This window comes from Ursus maritimus, unplaced genomic scaffold, assembly GCF_017311325.1.
Source record: "Ursus maritimus isolate PB19 unplaced genomic scaffold, ASM1731132v1 scaffold_7, whole genome shotgun sequence".
Lineage (NCBI taxonomy): Eukaryota > Metazoa > Chordata > Mammalia > Carnivora > Ursidae > Ursus > Ursus maritimus.
Window position 1 is genome coordinate 25625709 of NW_024426885.1, and position 17204 is coordinate 25642912.

Genomic DNA, 17204 nt, shown 5'->3' on the forward strand with positions numbered 1-17204 from the left:
AAATATACTGAGTATCACTTAATACCTACATCAGTGGTTCAAGTCACAAAATTTACTTTTAATAACATTTTAACGGATTTTATTTCCCCAAAACATTACAAAATACATGCTTAAAACAAAGGGAAGCAACACAGAAAAATGTTCTTCCTCCCTTAAAATCCACCATCATAGTCATTGTTAGTTAACATTTTGGCAAGTGTTCGTCTAGTCTTTGCAGGTAAATGTATGTATACAGGAACAAGGAAACAAAAAGTTTAAGGAAAGAAAGCCTAAGCATATGGCCCACACATGATGATTATAAAAATATTTTACTGAAATGACTTGCTTCCAGCAGAACCTCACCCCCCCCCCACAACCAATCCTATGCCCCTGGAGTTTAATAACCACTGTTGCAAGAAAAATATCTCTGCTCAGAAATCAACTCGCCGAGACCAAATTATTCCTGCCACACACTGAATCAAGGAGTTCCACCAGTGACTAAAGGAAACAAATGCTGAAGGAGATGAGAGACTGTGCTGTCCTGTTATAGGTGTTTTCAATGTTACCTCTTCAAACCTGCTCAAATATTTCCATCTCTCGCATGATTCTCAGGACTGCCTAAGCCCCAGATGCCATTCTGCAGAGGCTCCCAGTTGAGTCAGCACATTGTTTTTATGATTGCAGATGGGCAAATGGAAAACCTGAGGCTTTGCACACTCCCATAAAGATCAGATGATGCCCTCAGTCTGTCTTTGCTAGCATGGGAGAACAGTCTCCCTCTCAGATTACCAGCCCTTCACTCCACCCCCAGCACCTATTTAAAAAAAAAAAGAAAGAAAGAAAAGAACAGAGAGTTTCATTTTGTTTCTTCTGGTTACCTGGTACCCCAAAACCTCAAGGACGATACTGATGATGGCAGGAGGAAATGCAGAGTGACTACATGCCAGGATTTTCCCTAGTCTCTAAAAATGACCCGAAGGAAACCCTTGGTAAAATGGCCTGGAAAAGAAAGGCACTACAAAGCCCCTTAGATATAAAGCGAACAAAAACAGTCTTTCTGTGCTCATCTCCTAGCCCAAATCCCAAATCTGATACAAAGCCACTCTAAATATTAGAAAGATTAACTTTTAAACTCCCAAGCTCCAGCCAACTGTATTTTTGGTCTCTTTGACACATTTCATGCAGTCCTTTTTTTTTTTTTTTAACCTAAACTGAAATAGAAAATTTACTCTTTCTTATCAAACTTCCCAAAGAATGACGTTGTCAGTAACAATAGAAGGTTCTTCACTGTATACATAGGAAAGTGGCAAGCAAAAATGACTAAATTTTTTTATGGAAAATATAAAATTCACTACAACCAAATGAAACAAACGTCAAATAACCCCAAAACACTCACATGTTTTTTAAAAGCACTTTTATATAATTTTTAAAAGACTTACTTATTTTACGGAGAGAGAGAGAGCATGTGCAGGGAAGAGCNGCAAAGGCAGAGGCAAAAAGAGAATCTTAAGCAGACTCCCCACTGAGCATGGAGCCCAATACAGTGCTCCATCTCAGGACCCTAAAATCATGACCTGAGCTGAAACCAAGAGTCAGATGCTTAACTGACTGAGCCACCCAGGCACCCTACTTTTACATTTTAAGAACAATTTGTTAGCTAATAAATGAGTTCAGCAAAGTTGCAGGACACAAGATCAAAAACGAATTATATATATTAGCAATGAATAATCCTGAAATGAAATAAATAAAACAATTTCATTTATAATAGCATCAAAAAAATTAAATTTATTCCTAAGCGTTTTGTTTAAAAAAAAAGATTGCAAATGCACAAAACATTGCTAAAGGAAATTAAAGAAGACCTAAATAAATGGAAAGACATCCCATATTCATGGATGGAAGATTTAATATTGTTGACATTGCAATACTCCCCAAATTGATCTACAGATTCAATGCAATCTCTATCAATATTCCAACTGCCTTTTTGCAGAAATGCACAAGATCATGAAAAATTCATATGGAAATGTAAGGGATCCTGACAATCAAAAAAACTATTATGGAAAAGAAGAACAAAATTGGAGAACTCATACTCCCCAATTTCTAAACTTACTACAAAGCTGCAAGAACCAGAACAGTGTGTCGCCGGCATAAGGAAGGCATACAGATCAGTGAAACAGAATTTATAGAGTCCAGAAATCAATCTTCACATTTATGATCAATTGACTTGTGACAAGGATGCTAAGACAATTCAATGAAGAAAGAACAGTCTTTTCAAGAAATGCTGGAACTACTTGATATCAATGCACATAAAGAGTAAGTTGGATCCCTACCTCACACCATATTCAAAAATTAACTCAAAATTGGTTAAAAGTCTAGATATAAGAGCTAAAACTATGAAAATCTTAGAAGAAAATAGAGGCATAAATCTTTGCGACCTCGGATTAGGCAATGGTTTCTTAGATATGACAATGAAGACAAAAAAAAAAAAACCAAAAGAAAAAAAAGGGATAAATTGCACTTCATCAAAATTAAAAACTTTTCTGATTTAAAGAAAATGAAAAGACAACTCAGAATGAGAGAAAATATTTGCAAATCATATATCTGATAAGCATATGTGATACAGTATCCAGAATACATAAAGAATTCTTTCAAGTCAAGGGCACCTGGGTGGCTTAGTCGGCTAAGCATCTGACTCTTGATTTCTGCCCAAGTCAAGATCTCAGTGTCCTGAGATCAAGCCCCATGTTGGTCTCCATGCTCAGCAGGGAGTCTGCTTGAAATTCTTTCCCTCTGCCCCTCCCCTGGCTCATGCATGTGCACTCTCTCTCCCGTGCTCTCTCTAAAATAAATAAAATCTTAAAAAAAAAAAAGAATTCTTACAATAATAAAAAGACAAATAATCCAACTTAAAAATGGGCAAAAGGGGGCGCCTGGGTGGTGCAGTCCTTAAGCATCTGCCTTCGGCTCAGGGCGTGATCCCAGTTTTCTGGGATCGAGCCCCACATCAGGCTCCTCCACTAGGAGCCTGCTTCTTCCTCTCCCACTCCCCCTGCTTGTGTTCCCTCTCTCACTGGCTGTCTCTCTCTCTCTGTCAAATAAATAAATAAAATATTTTTAAAAAACAAAAATAAAAAATAAAAATGGGCAAAGGATCTGAAGATATGCAAAGGGCCAATAAGCACATGAAGAGATGCCCAACACCATTAGACATCAGGGCAATATAAATCAAAACCACAATGAGATACCATTTCACACCTACCGGATGACTATAATAATAAAAAATATTTGTTTTAAAGTACAGTAAAAAAAGTTGGCAAAAATATGGAGAAATTGGAACCCTAATACATTGTTGGTAGGAATGTAAAATGGTGCAGAGACTGGAAAACAGTTTGGCAGTTTCTCAAACAGCTGAAAATTGAGTTAGCATATGACCCAGCAATCTTACTCCTATGTATATACACAAAAGAATTGAAAATATATGTCTATAAAAACACGTATACCAATATTCATAGCAACATTAATTGTAATTGCCAAAAAGTAGGAGTAGCCTAAATGTTCAACAACTGATAAATGGATAAACAAAATGTGGTATACATATATAGATCCATAAAATGGAATATTATTTGACTATAAAAAGGAATTAAATACTGATACACTCTACAACATGGATGAACCTTGAAAACATTATGCTAAGTGAAAGAAGCCAGACACAAAGGGCCACATTAATGGTTTCCAGGGACTGTGGGGAGTGGGGAATGAAGAGTAGCTGCCAATAGGTACAGGATTTCTTTCTGAAGTAATGAAAATGTTCTGGAAGTAGACAGTAGTAATGGTTGCACAACCTTATGAATACACTGAAAACCACCAAGTTGTATGATATGTGAATTATTATTTCAACTTTAAAATTTTTTAAAGGAACCATTTGTTTCAGCGGTAAAATGTCCCTACGGAGAAATGGAATAATACGATCTCCCTAATACGAGCAAAGGTTAGTTTCCCTAGGATAAGGATTCATAATGTTCTCAGCAGACCTAAATTTTTCCTTAGTATGTTATTGTACAAAGTTAACAAAAAGATTTTTTGCAAAGACTGGCTATGATCACCCTATCCTAACACATCAACTACTTTCCTCATTTCCATGTTCCCCTTCAGTCCATGCACTGAATATTTTTGCATGCCTATAATCCATGCAAAATAATCAGTCTAAATTTTCCCATACTGCCTTATTGCCTTCAACATTATCATTAAATGGTTATAATTAGCGGACGTGTATATTTTTCTTAACTCCCTCCCTTCCATGCCCTGCCTTGAAGTGTTATTTATTTCTGAATTTTCACTATTTATAGATAATGTTGCAATATATATGCAATATGAAAAGCCAATGTAGCTTTTTTCTTCTCTTGAATTATACCACTGAATTAAGATTTCCGGGGTGGGGGGGAGATTATTAACCCAAAGGGTAGGACATTTTAATGACTCCTGGTTGCCTTCCAAAAGTATTACAAATTTACATTGCTATAAGCAACAAAAATTTGCTATATTAGATATTACCATTTTTTATGCTTTTGATACAATCAATGTTAAAAGATATTTTCAAAGCAATGTGAGATCTTCCTTTTAGACTTCCAAAATCCATGAGCACTTACTCTATTTCTCTTAAACTTTGTAGTCTTTTTTAGTCCCTTAGTCAAAGAGATTGAAGATTTTTATTATTATTATTATTATTATTATTATTATTACTAAAGTATAGTTGACACACATTACATTCGTTTCAGGTGTACACCATAGTGATTTCACAACTCTATACATTATGCTGTGCTCACCACAGTGTAGCTACCACCTGTCACCATACCACATTACAGTACCATTGACTCTATTCCCTAGGTGGTACCAATCATCCCTGTGACTTATTCATCCCATAACTGGAAGCCTGTACCTCCCACTCCCCTTCACCCATTTTGCTCACCCTCCCAGCCCCTCCCCTCTGGCAACCACCAGTTTGTGCTCTGTATTTATGGGTCTATTCCTGCTTTTTTGTTTTGTTCATTTGCTTTGTTTTTTAGAATCCACATATAAGTGAAATCATATGGCATTTTTCTTTCTCTGACTTATTTCACTCAGCATTATACCCTCTAAATCCACCCATGCTGCTGCAAATGGCAAGATTTCATCCTTTTTTATGGCTGAGTAATATTCCATTGCATATATTTTATATATATATATACACATTAAACACACACACACACACACACACACACGCGCGCGCGCACACACACCAGATCTTCTTTACCCACTGACCTATCAATCGCCACTTCGGCTGCTTCCATAATCTGCCATTGTAAATAATGCTACAATAAACACAGGGTGCTTATATCTTTTCAAATTTGTGTTTTCATTTTCTTTGGGTAAATACCCACTAGTGGAATTAGTGGATCATATGGCATTTCTATTTTAAATTTTTTGAAGAAGCTTCATACTCCTTTCCACAGTGGCCACCCAATTTACCATCCCACCAACAGTGCACATGGGTTCACTTCTCTGCACATCCTCACCAACTTTTGTTATTTCTTGTCTTTTTGATACCAGCCAGAATGATTTTCTAATTCAGTGTTCTTACTCTAAGAAGGGTAGAACGTGTAATTCTGTTTTCCTTCAAAGTATGTATACATGTGGCTATCTTGTCAAGTTAACAGCAACTGTGAGAAAAGTAACAGAGGCTGGAATTCAATCACCATAAAAGAAAAAACATCCACTTTCAAGCTTCTGCCATCCGTAAACTATGAGCTGACACGGCTCAAGGTGTCTCTTGACTAGCAACACCTAGTCCAGAGAAAGACCAAGAAGATGAGGAGCCTACAGCATCATCATGACGAAAATAATGGTTCACTGAGCACTAAATGCCAGGTACTATTAGAAGCATTTTTACATTCATTACCACGTTAATTCTTACTAAGTACCCTAGGAGTCAGAAAACATCCCATTTTACCATGGAAAAAAACAGACTTAATGAGAGTAAGTTACTTGTCCAAAGTAGATCTAGGAAGGGGACACTGTTCTTAACCTTTGCATTAGCAAGTGGTATCCTCTCCACAGGATGTAAATTCAAATAAATATTCCCGCCTCGGTCTGACAGCAAGGGGGTGGTGAAGTCTGAAGAAATAAGCACTCCCAATCATTACAGCAGTACTTACAGTCAGCGGCAGCACTAAGGTAAAATGAGGGGGAGTAGTCGGCACCCCCATCATCTCCATCAGCCACTAAGCCGACCTCATGCAGATCACGTACCGCGGGTGATTGTTACAGGTTCCCTAGCAACCCCGGCCAGGGTGCTACCCCTACATTCCCCGTGTAAACATTCCGGAGTGGTCAGTGTCTGTGATGTTGAAAGAAAGAATGCTTCTTAGTGTCTCTTTTTCTTTTTTTAAGATTTTATTTTTTGGGGGGTGGAGGGGTGGGGCACCTGGGTAAGTACAGTAGGTTGAGCCTCTGACTTTTGGTTTCAGCTCAGGTCGTGGTCTTGGGGGTGGTGGGATCCAGCCCCGAGTCGGGCTCTGCACTCAGCGTGGAGTCTACTTGGGATTCTCTCTCCCTTGCCTTCTGCCCCTCCCCCTCGCTCTCTTTCTCTCTCTAAAAATAAATAAATCTCAAAAAAAAAAAAAAAAAAAAGATTAGATAGCCCTTTCTTCCCCCCACAGGTCCTGTCCCCGTGATTTAATAAAACCACCTAAACAACAACAACAACAAAATTTTTTTTTAAAGTAATCTCTACACCTGAGGTGGGCTAGAACTCACAACCCCAAGATCAACAGCCACACACTCTAGCCACACACTGAGCCAGCCAGGCGCACTTAGTGTGTCTCTCTTTTTCAACGTTGGTAGGATTGGGGCTTTCTGATTTGTGTCCTGAGAAAAAGCAGGTGAAAAGAGAATACTAAAAGAAGCTGTATGCAACCCCAGTCGTCCATTTCCATGTATTTAGTTTAATAAACGTTCTTTATATTCCCAGCAAAGCTTACTGGAATTGAAGTTTACTACCAGTTAAATATATGTGTTTAGAAGATAGGGCCCCTTAGAAAGAAATATACTGTTTTATACAGAACCAAAGTTAATATCTAATTGGAGTCCAGAGATTTGTTTTTTAAAGCCTTAGTATTTCAAGAACAAATAAAACTATAAATATTATGTTGGCTCAGTCTATTTTGTGGGTTTTCCTGGTCAATGATATTTTAAATTGTGTTTAGATTTGCTAGTAATTAAAATTAACTGGTCCCTCCCAGAGTTTGGAATGTTTCAAAATTTAAATAATTCTGGGCCCTTTGTGGGGAGAGGCTGGTAGTGTGTAATCCCCACAAAAACCAAGAGAAAAGCAGAACGAGGTCCTTCCCTGTTTCATCCAAACCATACCAAGTCAGAGCCAGTATTCAACTATGGTGTCTCCTGACCTAAAAAGCTATGCTCAAGCTTCCATGGTCCTATTATCACAAACAACCTCCCAAATCAGGCATGATTCTCGGTAAGAATTTAACTTATATTATTTTTTTAAAAAGGGGGGAACACATAGGACAGACAGATGCATGAATGGGGCACATACTTCAAATGCTTTGATGAATATTTCAATGGAAAATTTACCGACCTGTACTGTGAACAAAAATTTAAAAAGCCAAAGAAGTTTCACCCTAAGTCTCAAATCCAATGTTCATTACTCTCATAGAAGACACAATCAAAGGGAAAACACATCATTCATGGATATCCAAAACAAGTTAACTCAAAAGACACATACTTAACTACTAAGACTTCAGGCAATCTCAGGACCCATTTCCTAAAAATACCCTCGTAGTCTGACCTCAGTGGAGTAAAAAACTCAATCAAAGCAATAAGCCAAAATAAAATGAGCTCCCATGTTCAGACTTATTTTCTGTGTAACAAAGTGCCCGTCAACAACGGCTTGACTCTGGGATGTCAAAAATACCGACATGAAAATCACAGGGCCAAAACCAATGGCAAACCTGAATATTTGCTTTTCCAATGACAAAGATACCTTTAACTCTGACCAGAATTACCTCCAATTTGGGACCAGGAGGCCTGCTTGATGGAGTGGAAAGAACTCCAGTCTGGAAAAAGGGACTCGGATGTTACTGACTAGGTGGGTTAGTCACTTAACTTTCTCTCCTTCTCAGGGTTTACTTTCCTTATTGACCAACGTTTTCTAAACTCACCTAACTGTAGAGTAACTGTTAACAATATGTGTCCCAAGGCTCCTTCCCTAGATTCTGCTTCAGGACACCTCTGCGTGAAGCCTAGGACCTTATTCTTCGTAAGTGACCCAAGTAGTTCTTATCATCTGGTAAGTTCTGCAAACACTGGAGATGATCCTCAAGCTGCCTGCCTTCCACCCCTGATTCTACACCAGGTGGGTATTTCATAGTGATGATCTAAAAACATACAAAATTACACCAGTGTAACACTGTTACTGTACAAAGTTACTAAACATACTGATCACAGAAGCAAATATATCCACCCATCCATCCCCACCATCATCCATGCCTTTAAACACCAAAAAAAACATCCTTCTAGATTCTAGGCAAGTGGAACACTTTATTTGGTGAGGAAAGAAGTTTTCGACATTAAACTCACAGCACATGGATATGGAAAGACTTGTGTTATAGGAAGAGAGAATTGTACGCCTAATGTTTTAAGTGAAAACTACACGTTGCTCTCTTCCCTCAAGGAACATGATCTGGTGATCCTACCTGTTCCTAGTTAAGGAAAAGCTAGAAAAGAGCCTGGCTAAGTCCCTAGCCACTACAGAACTGCACACACTGCAAGCTGGAATGCCATTGTTACAAAGCGAAAAGAAAAAAACAAAACAGAACGATAACTGGTTACTAATTCTTCAAATTCAACCCCAGTAGAGTCAACTGGGTGGCCAAGAGTCCACGATGTTTTATAACGAAGGTTTTGTCAGGTCCAAGGAGAACCTCTGGTGTCCTTTCTGCATACAAACGTAGCAACCTTCAATTTGGCTTTCCTACCTCTCCACAATTTTGCTTCAAGACAGTTCTTCTAGAAGCCTCAGAGTCTCCTACTGGGGTTTACTTTTATTCTCTTATTTAGATTTGTAAGTAACTACAAAAGTAACAAAAGAAAAAGAGAACGATTGCATGGAGCACAGAGGGGCAGAGCTGTAAAGGGCGTTCATTAGCAATCACTATACAGGGGGCAACAAAAATGCAAATAAAATCGAGATTAAAACACAAAACTGAATTTGAGTCATCCTTGCAACAGGACAGATAAAAAACAAGAGTGAACCATTACCCCGTGTTTTAGCTATTAGAAAACCAGCTGTAAAGTATTTCATTAAATCAGCACACTAGTACATTATAATGTTAGTATAAAACATTTTCAAAATGAAACTTGATGCGTGGCATGGAAATAGAATTCTTTAGATTTAGGATCACCCAGGCCCAAAAACTGATTTGTTCTCATGGCAAAAGTGGGGAAACCAACTGTTAGGTACAACATCACAGAAGCACTGGGTGTAAAGCCATCTATATGTTTAAAGACATTTCTGTGACTGCTGCCCAACAAGCTCTGAAGCAACGTCTTGACAAAAGACCAGACTTCACACTCACTCAAACCAGAAGGGTACGATCAGAATCAAGGGGACCAGCGCCATGGTTAAGCCCAGAGCAGTTAAGAGCCCCGTTTGGCTGTCACGTGGACCGGAGTTAAAACCCCAAATCAACAAATTACTGTATGACCTTGAACAGATCATGTAACCTGAGCCTCAATTCCCTCAGTTGAAAGTGCAGAAAATGCTTTGCTTGGCCATGATGAGATGTAAACAAGGTGATTCGTGCACAGCATTCAGCCCCATGCCTGGCACAATCGGTAATAAGCTAACTGTAAAATGAGTACAGTGACTGTCTTCTAACCTCAAGGAAAGCTGAGTTTCCAAGTAGCCAGGCAAAAAGTTCTAATCCGTGGGAAAAAGACATTCACATATACTTATATAAAGGTAGCTTTTCATTTCTTTTCCCATTGCGAACCTTTCCCCTCGGTAGGAAAGCGTGACTCACGCTGATGATGTTCAGCTCTGTACAGAAAAGACTTCAAGGCAGACACTCTTAGTTGGGAAGGGCGATCTTCAATGAGATCTGGATTAATGATCTAACAAAGGGAGTTATGATTAGGAGAAGGAAGGAAAGAGAGGAAGAAAAAGTCTTCGTACCATCCCACACACCATTCTTCAATAGAGAAAAAACAATAAAGGTTGACTGTTCACAGTACTTCAAATTGAATTAGAAAATAAAGAAAACAATATCTGGTGAAATAGTTTAACTCACAGGGAAGAAAGAACTAACACAGCTGTTAGTAAGGTTAAAGTGGCCAAACTCATCAAAAACAAGATCAAGAAAGGGAAGGTGAAAAATCAATGGTTCTTACAGTTTAAGTAACAAACACCCACTCTATCCTTTTAAGATGATGGCTGAAACTTCCCATTTGCAACCATTTTTGCCTGCTCTTCCATCCATGCCACTAACTTGAGTGTACCTTTAACTTGCACTATCTCCAAAAATAAAGTCCTGTGCATTATTATTTTTCAAAAATTCATGGGAAAATATTAGGGACTCAGTTATCTAAAGGTAATGTGAGAGGTAACGCTGGGGAGAAAAAGTTCCTCCCGAAAATAAACCACAGAAAATACATAGGAACATTGTTCAAGGACAACCAAAGACAAGTTTCAAAATGATGCCAATTTTGAAATTTTGAGGTAGGGGCAAGATTGATGAGCTGTAAGGTGAAGAGCTAAAGTCTCCAAGAAAAAAAGATACGGAAGTGAAGAAAAGGCTTCATTCAGCAGGGAGGACGCACTAGTGTTTCAATCCATCAGGAGATAGGCGAAAATTCTGAATAAAAAAATCATGGATTAAATTATCTGTCTCAATGTTGCAAAACCTAGCAACAGAAAGAAAATATTTCAGAGGCATTTTCAAGCACTGCGAGGTATCTTTCTGTACTAGAGATATTACTGCAAAATGAAAGAAGAGATTGGTCAGATGCTCTAATTAACAGCTTAGCAGTGCAAGGATAATGACACCCCCAAACGAAGCTCCGTCACCCAGAGATAATGGACATTTTCTTTTTACTGTTTAAGAATCCAGAAGAATCTCCTTCCGCTTTTAAATGCAAATTACCAATCTCTGAAGCACATTCTGCTCTATTCCTTTATCTGAAAATTACTGCAATGTGATCCTGTTCCAGAGAGGACACCATTCAGCCAGGAGAATGGAATTAGGGCAACCACACGCTCTATGGGGATGTTCCGATCACCACGTCCGGGGAGCTGTCACCACTTACACACAGCCTTTTTCAGTGGAGACACCACTCTTGAGTGCTCAAAATTCTATTTGACGAAGGAAAACTTAGTTTTGAGAACTACCAAGTCATTAAAGGTTACATACACATACCTGCGCTAGCACCATAGCAATGAAACAGCTCAGCGGCCCCTGGCTTTCAAATGGCAACACTATTAACTGGCAACTTTTTTAAAGACAGAATTCCAGTAATAATAGCATGAGTAGCTATTTGCCTGTTTGTTACATGGTAAAACAAACAAAAAATACCACCATGCAAGAAAGGTGAGCACATCAGACTCTGCCCGTCTCTTCCCTGTTCAAACTCCCCAGAACAGTGAGCTCTGACTTGAAGACACACTTCAACTTAATATACCACGTGATCAAGGTCAAAAAGAACACTTATAAACCAGAAAAACTCAAGAAATAAATAAACCACAATAGAGGGCGTCATCCCATTGTTAAACATCTAAGATTTCTGCCAAAACCACACTTGGTTTGGGAAATTTTATTTGTCAAGTAAATAAAAACAAATAGTGAAGAAAGCTAGACAAGATAGCCTCATAAAAGGTGAACTCACCTCTAGTCTTTCCAAGTCATACATTAATAACTAACTTTGCTTTAAAAAAAAAAAACAACAACAACAACAGTAAACCCTTTTCTAGCTTAGGCAAGTCACATCCGAATGAGTGAATCCTTTTGGTGATATTTGGCTTAACCCATCCCCTGTCCTCAAAGGCAGACCTCAATCTGCCCCACAGGTGGCCTGACAACCAGGAACAGAGCTACTGAAAATGCACTTCCAATCTCTGAAATGTCAGTGAATGTTTAAGGAGGAAAAGGATTGTACTGGGTTTAGAAAAACTATTTAAATGTTTTCCAAACGCCGGAGATGAGTACATCTCAGTCAGATGTCACAGCATGGCACTAGCTGGCCCCTATTTGCACCCACCCACTCAGAACTGGGACAATGAATGCAGCAGACCCCTCACGACCAGGGGGCTGGCAGTATCACGCACGGAAAATAGAACGCCTGCTTTTTGAAATGCGAAAAAGCCAGTGACGTTAGCCTTGTGTTTAAAAAAAAAAAAAAAAAAAAAAAACCTAGAAGCGCTTACTAGTTCAATCCATCCCCAAATCCACGCCACCCTTTCAACTTTGCAATTAAGAGAGAGGAGAAATTCCGGTCAACTCGCCTTGGGGGGTTGGTCTGAGGGTAGAGGGCTCAAGTAGGGAGGAGGATGGAGAGAGAAAGAGCAAGCCAATGAAAGATACCAAAATTTCCCACCTTTCTTAAATTCTTCCAGCATAGCGTCCAACTTGGTGTCATTGAAAACAAAGTGCAAGGGGTGGTTATAAAATTTAGTGATCGTTTTCAGGGGAGTACAGTCATCTGGATCCACGAAGGCCAAGTCTTTGACAAAGAGGAGGTCCACGATGTTGGAGCGCTCCCCCTCAAATACTGGAATACGGGTGTAGCCGCTCTCCATGATCTCCGACATGGTGTTGAAGTCCAGAATGGCTTCGCCGGTGATCATGAAGCAGTCCCGGAGCGGAGTCATCACGTCCTCCACTGTCTTGGTGCGGAGCTCCAGCGCCCCTTGGATGATGTTCAGCTCCTCCTTAACGAGGTCGTTGTAAGGGTCGGTGACCCGGAGCATCTCCAGCAGTTTTTCCCGGTTATAGACAGTGCCTATCTCCTGGCCCAGGACGCAGTCCAGCAGCTTGCTAACCGGGTAAGAAGCGGGGAAGGTCATCATCATGAAAAACTTGGTGAGGAAGATGGTGTTGGCCCCTACAGCCAGGCCGTGCCGGGAGCAGATGGCCTGGGGCACGATTTCCCCAAAGATGACGATGCCGATGGTGGAGACCACCACCGCCACGAGGCCTGAGCCGGCGATGTCGTCGAGCAGGATGGTGAGCGTGGTGTTGACCAGCACGTTGCCCAGCAGCAGCGAGCACAGCAGGTAGTTGCCCTGCCTGCGCACGGGCTCGATGCGCTTGGCATAATTCTTCTCCTTCTCCGTGCCGCAGTTCTGCACGATGCGCAGCTCCATCGGGTCCAGGGCCATCAGCCCCAGGTTGAGGCCGCTGAACATGCCCGACAGGCACAGGAGCAGAGAAATGAAGATCACCTGCAGCCAGAAGGGCAGCAGGAACTTCTTCTCCTCGCCCACAATCATCTTGGTGTCCTCGCCGTCGTGATAAATCCAGGTGGTCTCGGCCCACGGGGGCGGAGGGAGCCCGGCCACCCCGGAGCCGCCCTTGCCCCCGACGGCGCCACCCGCGGACCCCGGGCCGCCGGCACCCAGGGCTGGCGTGGAGAGCGATGTGCACAGGTAATAGGACTTGCTCTTCTCCATCTTGCGCAGCGGTTTGATCTCGATCTCAATGATGCCCGATGTACGGCGGTTGAGAATGATGTGGGGCAAGATGATGATATCTGAGGTGCGGATGCCGCAGCGCTGGGGGCCGCTGTCCGGCTCTGGCGGCGCGGGGCCCCCCAGCCCGCGCTCTCCCGGGCTGTGGCGCCGCCGCTCATGCTCCGTGAAGGCGATGCGGGACCACGTCTCGTTGTTGATGTTCTGCCCATACACCCGCAGCTTGACCCGGGTCCGCTCGCTCACCCGCAGCGCCCCCCCTTCCATGAACGACACGTCGTTCGTGTCCTCCAGCCGCAACCCGATGATCACCGTCTCCTCGTTCTCGCCCGCTGCTGCGCAGCCGCCCGCGCCGCAGCAGCAGCTCAGCAGTAGCAGCGGCAGCAGCCGCCCCGCCGCTGCCTGCAGGACCCCCCGGCCGCGGGCGCTGAGGCTGCGGCGCGCCGCCATCTTCCAAGTGGGCAGTGCGGCGGCTGCCTGCCCGCCCGCCATCTTTACTTCGGGTTCACAAGCGCCACAGCCAATCATAGGGTGGCTGCTCCAGCTGCGGCTTCATCCTTCCCACCCGGCGGCGCGAGCGCAGGCACGGGCCCCTGGGCAAGACTGCAGCGGAGCGTCCGCACACACTGTTCGGCAGTCCGGCTCCCTGACTGACACTGACTCGGCCTCGGCTAGCTGAGGAACCTGGAGATTCGCGGGAGGGTTTAGAGGGAGGGAGAAGCGCCAGCCGCTCCTGCGAGAGGCAGGCGGACCAGCCAATCACGCGCGGGTGCCCGCCCTCCCAGCCAGGGGGCTGGAATGGGGGCGTGGTCATGAGCGGAGCGGCTGACCAATAGCAAAGTAGGTGGGTGGGGCGATGAAGGCCACCGTCCCCCTCAGCACGCCAAGTTTCCAACTGAAAGGCGCGTGACTCTTGTGTATGTGCGAGGGGAGGAGGTGTGGCTAGCTGGGGCCCGAGAGCCAGTCACAGATGAGAGCTGTACGAAAGGGGGCGGGGCCTCCAGTCCAGTTACCAATGAAAAGGGGCCGTCTGTGGGTCTGGCGCTCCTGAGGGGCCTCGGTAGTAGATTCCCGCACCTGGGTAGGCAGTGTTGGACTAATGTCCTGGGGCGCTAGGCGGTCCGTTTTCGCTGCACCGCATTGCCAGCTCCCGCGGTGCTCAGTGTTCGTACGGAGAGGGCTGACCCAGGAGTCCAAAAAGCCGACTAGGGAGGTCTTAAGATGCACATTTGCCTGAAAAGCCGGGATACCGGCTGCGCCATCCACCTCTACTTGTCCCCGCCGCTCTACCGGGGATAAGCGGCGGCTCGGTGGCCTCTGCACCTAGCGACCGGCTGCTTCTGGAGCCTCACTTCTCCCTATGGGAGGCGCTCACTCCGCAGCTTGTGGTCACGTGGCGCCACCTGCTGGCTACGTGGGCACCCTGCAATGCTTTTCAGGTCTGCAAACCCCAAAAGCTGTTCCAGAGGTGGGGAGGTTATAGTGAAGCAGTTTCCCCACCTTACAAGTCAGGAATCCTCCCCCCTATACCACAAAGCTATAGTAATCAAAACAATATGGTATTGGCATGAAAAAGGCACGTAGGTCAATGGGATGGAATAGAGAGCCCAGAAATAAACCCACACATACATGCTTAGTTGATTTCAGGACAAAGGAGCCATGAGTATACAATGGGGAAAGGACAGTATCTTCAATGAATGGTGTTGGGAAAACAAGACAGCTACATACAAATGAATGAAACTAAACCACTATCTTACACCATACATAAAAATTAACTCAAAATGGGTTAAAGACGAATGTAAGATCTGAAACCATGGAATTCTGAGAAGAAAAGATGGCAAGGTCTTTGACGTTGGTTTTGTGATTTTTTTTTTAAGTTTTGGATCTGACTCCAAAGGCAAGGTAAACAAAAGCAAAAATAAACAAATGGGACTGCAACAAACTAAAAAGCTTTGGCACAGTGAAGGAAACCAACAAAACAAAAAGGACCTACTCAATGAAAGAAGATATTTGCAGATCACATATCTGATAAGGCTTTAGTATCCAAAACACAAAAAGAACTCACACAACTCAACAACCAAAAAACAAACAACCCAATTAAAAAATGGGCAGATGATTTAATAGACATTTTTTCCAAAGAAGACATACAGATGGCCAACAGGCACGTGAAAAGATGTTTGACATCACTAATCATCAGAGGAATGCAAATCAAAACCACAATGAAATATCACCTCACACCTGTTACAATGGCTATTACCAAAAAGACAGAAATAACAAGTGTTAGGGTGTGGAGGAAAGAACCCTCCGATACTATTAGTGGGAATCAACTTGGGGCAGACACCATGGAAGACAGTATGAAGATTCCTCAAAAAAATCAAAAATAGAATTACCATATGATCCAACTATTCATCTTCTGGGTATTTAGCCAAAGAATACAAAAACATTAATTTGAAAAGATATACACACCCCTATATTCATAAAAGTGTTATTTACAATAGCCAAGATATGGAAATACAATGGAATAGTACTCAGTCATAAAAAAAGAAGGCAATCTTGCCGTTTGCAACAACTTAGATAAATGTTGAGGGTATTATACTAAGTGAAATAAGTCACAGGACAAAGAAAGATACAGTATGATTTCACTTATATGTGGAATTTAAAAAACAAAATGAACAAGCAAAACAAAAACAAACTCATACATACAGAGAACAGACTGATGGTTACCAGAGACAGGAGGGGTCAGGGTTGGGCAAAATGGGTGAAAGCACTCCCTCGTATGGTGCTGATGGTAACTACATTTATGGTGGTGATTACTTTGTGCACCCTATAAATATCAAATTTAACATTGTACATCTGAAACTTACATAATGTTACATGCCAATTTTACCCCAATAATTTTTAAAAAGCGGCACCTGGGTCGATCAGTCGGCTAAGCATCCAACTCTTGATTTTGGCTCAGGTCATAATCTCAGGGCCACGAGATGGAACCCCAAGTTGGGCTCTGTGCTGGGCGTGGAGTCTGCTTGAGATTTTCTCTCTCCCTTTCCCTTATCCCCTCCCCACCCCCACTCACACTCTCTCTCTCTAAATAATAAAATAATTTAAATAAATAAAATAATTTAAAAAGACAATTTCCCTCACATTCTTGCTGGAAGTATATATCTCTGGGCCCCATTCCATGTTTACTGAAGGGGAAGGACCCAGGAATCTGTATCTCCACCAGGAAGCCAGGCAAGTTTGGGAAATGGCAGGGGGAAGACATCCTAAGAGACTAATAAGGCTTCTTCTTCTTGTTGTTGTTTTTTTAAAGATTTTATTTATTCATTCATTCATTCATTCATTCATTCATTTAAGAGAGAGAGCAGGGGGAGGAGCAGAGGGAGAGGGACAAGGAGACTGCACTGAGCACAGAGTCCCATGCTGGGCTCAGTCTCACAACTCTGAGATCGCGACCTGAGCCAAGATCAAGCTTCCGATACTCAACCAACTG

General features: G+C 42.3%; 1 protein-coding gene across 2 annotated transcripts in view; it reads right to left on the reverse strand.

The window, feature by feature from the left end:
- The window catches only part of CNNM2 (cyclin and CBS domain divalent metal cation transport mediator 2), a 141085-nt gene extending 126843 nt beyond the window's left edge, over positions 1–14242 (reverse strand). For both annotated transcript variants that reach the window (XM_040624243.1, XM_008686556.2), the window contains exon 1: positions 12622–14242. In XM_040624243.1, the coding sequence (XP_040480177.1) occupies positions 12622–14242 (1621 nt within the window). The remainder of the gene's footprint in view (positions 1–12621) is intronic.
- Between the last annotated feature and the right edge of the window lie 2962 nt (positions 14243–17204).